General features: G+C 18.7%; 3 protein-coding genes across 3 annotated transcripts; 1 reads left to right on the top strand and 2 right to left on the bottom strand.

Moving 5' to 3' along the window:
• Positions 1-635: 635 nt before the first annotated feature.
• PADL01_1005500 (conserved membrane protein, unknown function) lies at positions 636-2,306 on the top strand (the record flags this gene model as incomplete). The annotated part of the gene is made up of 8 exons (XM_028682105.1): positions 636-712; positions 908-980; positions 1,124-1,180; positions 1,304-1,368; positions 1,465-1,565; positions 1,672-1,736; positions 1,856-1,980; positions 2,087-2,306. 8 exons carry the CDS (start codon positions 636-638, stop codon positions 2,304-2,306), a joined length of 783 nt encoding a protein of 260 aa, XP_028538416.1.
• A 144-nt stretch (positions 2,307-2,450) lies between these two features.
• Positions 2,451-3,305, bottom strand: PADL01_1005600 (conserved Plasmodium protein, unknown function; the record flags this gene model as incomplete). The annotated part of the gene is made up of 4 exons (XM_028682106.1): positions 2,451-2,588; positions 2,733-2,784; positions 2,907-2,973; positions 3,212-3,305. The coding sequence occupies 4 exons, from the start codon at positions 3,303-3,305 to the stop codon at positions 2,451-2,453; spliced, it is 351 nt and encodes a 116-aa protein (XP_028538417.1).
• A 902-nt stretch (positions 3,306-4,207) lies between these two features.
• PADL01_1005700 (rhoGAP GTPase, putative) lies at positions 4,208-6,563 on the bottom strand (the record flags this gene model as incomplete). The annotated part of the gene is made up of 5 exons (XM_028682107.1): positions 4,208-4,786; positions 4,938-5,785; positions 5,991-6,103; positions 6,189-6,302; positions 6,475-6,563. 5 exons carry the CDS (start codon positions 6,561-6,563, stop codon positions 4,208-4,210), a joined length of 1,743 nt encoding a protein of 580 aa, XP_028538418.1.

The raw sequence follows: 6,563 nt of genomic DNA on the forward strand, positions 1-6,563 counted from the left end.
TTTTTTTACAATTTAAAAGGTATATAAAATAAATAAATATATATATGAATGTATTTTTTTTATACCTCATAAGGAAACAAAATATATATATCTCTCTCTTTTTTTTTTTTTTTTTTTCCTTTTATTTACATTAGAAGTATTAAATTTACAAATATAATAATATATAAATATATATACATATATATATAATATATATGTGAAATAATTAATATATTACAAAAATGTTATAATAAATAATAAAATTCGTTTAATTAAAAGAAAAAAAAAAAAAAAAATTATTTATATTTCACGTTTTTTATTAGCTTGTATATATGTTATTATATATGTATAATAGTGTATTATAAATAAATAAATAAATATATATATATATATATATATATATATATATATATATATTATGTATATTTCTTATATTTTCTTCTTTTTCAAAATATCTTATTAATATTAAATATTACATTATATAAATATATATATTTTTTACATATTTTATTATTATATTAAATAAAGAAAAGGAAAATTTTATATTATGTAGAAACTTTTAAAATTCAAAGGCGTAATAGGATAATACATATATATTATATATTATATATATATATATATATATATATATATATATATAATTTTTTTTTTTAATAATGGCTTTATTTCATTTTGTTAATTGTTCCTTGGCTACTTTCATTCCTTACTATATTATTTATGATGGATTTAAATTGTAATCTTATTTTCATAAACAAAATAGCTATATATATATATGGAAAATATATATATATATATATATATTTTTGAAAAAGCTGTTTTTTTTTTAGCTAAATTATTTATTGCTTTTTCATAATTTACATGAACAAGTCAGAAATATTCTACATATAAATAATATATTGTATTTATCTATTTTGCTTCATTTTTATAGATCAAAAAATGTAGGAGCAACCAAATTGTTTTTTCTTGTTTGTTTTTATTACATTATCTCTCAAATATTAAAGGTTAGACATATGAAGAACAGAATGAAAAATAAGAAATTAAAGGGAAAAAAAAAAAAAAAAATGTCTCATAATATTTTATGTCAACGATTTTAATGGCATGATTACATAAATTCATTTTTTTTTTTTTTTTTTTTTTTTTTTAGCTATTCGCCTTAGCATTTTGTTCTATTGGGCTTTTCCAGAGCATGAACCTTTTTAATGTAATCTCGCAAAAAAAAAAAAAAATAAATAAATATAAAAATATATATATATACATATATATATCATATATAACAATTATGTATAAATTTCCTCTATAATATTTTTTTTATTTGGCTGTTTAGATAATATTTCAAGAGTTGGCGAATATAATTGATTTGGCAGGAATATATTATATCTTATCACACAAGTAAATGAAAATAAACTGGAAAATATTAATACACACACGTATATAATATATATATATATATATATATATATATATATATATATATTTCATTTGTAGGCACACAAATTCTATCAATTTGAATGAGAGAATATTATCAGTAGGATTAAGTTGGGGTTTTTACGAATCTTTAGCAACCAATTTTTTTCCATTTCTTATAGGTATGAAATTTGAATATATATATATATATATATATATATATGTATATTTTTTTTTTGTATGAATAATTATTTAATATTTTTAAATTAAAATATAAAATGTTCGCAGGTGGAAAATCATTGGAATTTTCATTGAAGCATATTTATAGATCCATATCGGCAAATACATTTTTGGTAAGTTTTACAATATATATATTTTTATCCAAATATTATAAATAAATAAATATATATATATATATATATATATATATATATATATATGTTTTTTATTTTGACTTTTTTTTTTTTGTTAGTTTTCCAATTTGTCAAAAACATGTCTATTGTTCATGTGGATGAAAAATACATCCGGTAAAACAAAAATCAATGTTGTTAATTCTTTACTCGTTTACTTTACTTTCATATTACCTCTTGTGAATAGGTAAATTAGAAAAAAAAAAAAAAAAAAAAAAATTAAAATATGTATATATTTTATTTTATGTTATATTGTTTTATTTTGTTTTATTTTGTTTTATTTTTTCTTGAAGGATTATATTAATAAACGAAGAATCATTTAGAAGTGATATATTCATTCAATTACTCTTAGAATTTGTTTTAACATTTTTTTTATCAATAATTACCAAATTCATTTTTAGTTCACAATTGAATATTTCACATGAGAATAAAAATGCAAGTTACAGTGATGACGACATTTATCAAGTCAATAAAGACTTAAAAAAAAAGGATAAAAAAAAAAAGAAGAATTAAAAAAATATTAGACTTATATAATAATATAAATATATATATATATATATATATATATATATATTCATATATGGATGCCCTTTGGTATTATATAAATATCTTATACTTTTGTGTAATCACCTTTAATATGAACAAGAATATTCGTTATCAAGTTTTTATTTTTTTTTTCTTATGTTGCATATCCTTGCAATTTTGATGTGTTATTAAAGAATAATCACCGTGATTACATAAAATATATTCTGTTTCTTTTTTGGTTCGAATGCGTAAATTGCTAATAAATTCATTCTACCAAAAGGAAGAAATATATATATATATACATCATATTATATCTATTTATTATTATATATATATATATATTTATTTATTAATGTTTATATTTTCCTCTTTTGATAAATAATTTCATTTTTATGTTTTATTTTTATATATTACTTCTTGTGGGAGTAATTCTTTAACACACTTTTTTGTTTTTGTTAATAAATCTCTAAATAATTCAAAAAAAAACATATTTTTTTTTAAAGAAATGTAAATATATATATATATATATAATATACTTATCTGTTTTAAAAAAATCTAGACATAATTTTAATATATGAATATACTCACGAAAATAAGGACGCCTGTTTGACAGCATGTTCGTATGAAACATCTTCGTTGTATTTTAAAGGTATTCCTTAAAAAAAAAAGAAAAAAAATAAAAATAAATAAATAAATAAATATGTTGAATATTATATCTATATATCTATTTGTTTGCATAATAACTTAAAGTCTTATATTAAACATTATCATAATTTTCTGAATAGTATTATCCTTTGTAGGATGTTTTATTTTTCTTTTTCTTTTAAATAGAATTATAAAAAGATATATCTTAGAGTATATATTAATATTTCTAGTTTATTCTTTTTATATACCATCAGCATTTATTAAGACATATGAGACAATAGAAGAATTATTGTTCATCCAACCATTTAAGGATTCACTAATTTCACTTGATGATCCAGCCATATTTTATTATTTCTTTTATTTTTTAATATTAATATGTGATAAAATATTGGAGATTTATTAATATTACTCATATCAATGGGAATGTATATATATTAATTTATAAATTTATTCATTTATTTATTTGTGTGTATATTTTTATGTAGACCCATTAAAATTTGCAAAGAAGATATTGTTTGTTCTAATATTTTTTCACATTTATTTTTATAAAACCACTGATAATTTATGATAAAAATCATATTAACTTAAAAAAAAAAAAAAAATTATACATACATATATAATAAAATTACGTATGTATAATACATATTCAGAACTAAAAAATATATGTAGGAGTATATGTAAGATATACATAATAATATATTGACATAGTTTGATAAATATTGTATTCATTATTTTAAAAATATTATAAAATTATAAAAAAATAAGTATGAAAAATAAATAATAAAAAAAATAATATTAATAATACGCAATTTTTTTTTAATAAAGTTGATATAAATACTTTATATATTATGTGTTCACGAAAAAAAAAATAAAGATAATAAAAATGTAATAATAAATTTTCATATAATTTTAAAATTAATAAATATTTCATAATATATATGAATATAATAAAATTTTTTAATTTCAAAAAAAAAAAAAAAATATCGAAAAGGAAACATACCTATAAATATATATAAATATATATATATATATATATATATATATATATTTGAGAATTGTTTTTTTTACTTTTCCCTTTGCACATAATTTTTATTGTCTAATATTAAAAAATTTTGTCTTATTTTAATTATTATTTATGTAATAACATATACATAAAAATGATACACATATATATATACATATATATATATATGTATGTATGTATTTTACTTTGGATGTATAATATTCTTACATTTAACTTTTATTTAGTCATCATTAGAGGGCTCCCTTTTTAGATTTTCTTTTTTTTTTTCTTCTTCTTCTTTTTCCGAATCTTCATAGGAATCATCCTGTTCATCTGTCTTTTCACTTAAAAATGAATTTTTGGAATCCTCCGATTTTTCTGATTTAATTGAATGATCAAATGACAACTTTTTTGATGTACTTTTTTTTATGCTTATTTTCTTTTTTATTACTTTATCTGAAAGAATAGAAGAAGAATATTCAGACGTTTGTTCAGAAGATTGTTCTAATGAACTTGTTTTGCTATTACTTTCTCTACTAGTGTAAGATTCGTTTGAATCTTCATCACTTTGGTTATTTATTTTGTTATTTTCATCCTTACATTCTTCAGAATTATTTTCATCAGATTTGCTGTCATCAGATTTGCTGTCATCAGATTTGCTATCATCAGTTTTACTGACATCCGATTTACTATCATCAGATTTGCTAATATCAGATTTGCTAATGTCAGATTTATTTTCATCTTCAGTTAAATTATTTTCGCTACCACTTTCATAACTGCTGATACTTTCACTACTTTGTTCGTTGTACTTTTCAGGATTCTGCAAAAAAATAGAATAAAAAGAGATATATAAAAAAAAAAAAAATATATATATATAAATATATATATATATATATATATATATATAAATATTTTTATATATATATATTTATTTATATTTATTTATCCATTGAAACTCATTGGTGTGTTACCATTAATATGTCCGGATTTTGGATTATCATTTGCATGCATTTATTGGCTAGCGATATGCATTCTGTAAATATAGCATTGGGAGTTTTGGATCTAAAAAATGTTGGGGCAAATATTTTACTAAGTGTTAGTATGGTCATATTATTTTCACTAGCATGTTCAGAAATGGTTTTAAAAAAATGTAAAAGACATAAAACACATTGTTTAATTCCTTGAGTTAATTTTTGATATAATTTTGATAAATTCAATTTAATAATTTTATCTGATGCTGAAGTACTTTTTAAATAATGTAATCTTGAAAAAGCATCTTTTCCTAATAATCCATGTTTTTGTGTATTTAGAAATAGTTTGAATGAACAAACAAGAGAAGGGATATTATTAAAATCAGTTGTTGGTTCTCCATATTCTATATCTCCAATAATACCATATAATGTTGCAGCATCTGCTTGTAAATTAAATAAATCTTTTGTATTAATTATTTCTGGTTTTGTCAAATGTGTTAAGAAATCTATAAGAATTGATGGTATATGTTTAAATTGTAAATATTTTTTACCAAATCTTTGACATAATATTTCTAAGTCAGCTCCAAATGGAGATATTGGTTGACCACCTAACATAACTTCTTCATTTCTTTGAACTATATATGGAAAATATTTTAAATATTTTGATGCTTTTATATTCAATTTTAAAAATAAATCTTCTAACTTTTCTATATATTCAACCTTCTTCCAAAATTTAGGTGATATAAATGGAGTTACAATGGTCAAAAGAGTTTTTGATAAAAAACCACTATGAACCAAATATAAATTTTTTAAATTCTTTTTGTATTTCCTGGGTAATGTATCATACCCTAAAAAGAAAAGGAACAAATAAATAAATAAATAAATATATATATATATATATATATATATATATATGTATGTGTTGTGTTTAAAATGTGAAAAGTAAAAAATATATATAATATATATAATATATAATATATATTATATAATATATATATATTTTTTTTTTTTTTTTTTTTTTTTTTTTTTTTTTTTTTTGATTTAATTTTTTACATTGTTTGGCATAGGCATATACAGCATCTGTTAACCAATTTGTATGTGTCTCACATAATATTAAAACATAATTTTCTTTGACAATAGGATCTAATGTCAATATGGCATATCTCCTACAAATATTAACAATAATAATAAAATATATAACATATATATAATATATATAATATATATACATATGATAATATATAAATTTACAAAGTTTTTTCAGGATCTGCTCCAGAAGCTACTATAAAACAGGGAATCAGAAGAACAATATGTGATCCATAACCATCTTTTCCTATTACTTTTAATAAATCGGTCTTATATAAACTTTTAGAGAAAAAAAAAAAAAAAATAAAATAATATATATATATATATATAATATATGAATATTTTTATGTAAGTTTATTTTATATTTCCCACTTGAAAAAAAAAAAAAAAAAAAAAAAAAGACATATGATATACATATATAATATAATATATTTTCATATAATTTTATTACTCGTCAAAATTTTCAGTATATGATCTTTTTAATAATTTTTCATATTCAGCTAACACCTCTTGAGGAACCTCAGCATCTGAGTCCAGCAT

The sequence above is a fragment of the Plasmodium sp. gorilla clade G2 genome (genome assembly GCF_900097015.1).
Source record: "Plasmodium sp. gorilla clade G2 genome assembly, chromosome: 10".
NCBI classification, from domain to species: Eukaryota; Apicomplexa; class Aconoidasida; order Haemosporida; family Plasmodiidae; genus Plasmodium; species Plasmodium adleri (nom. inval.).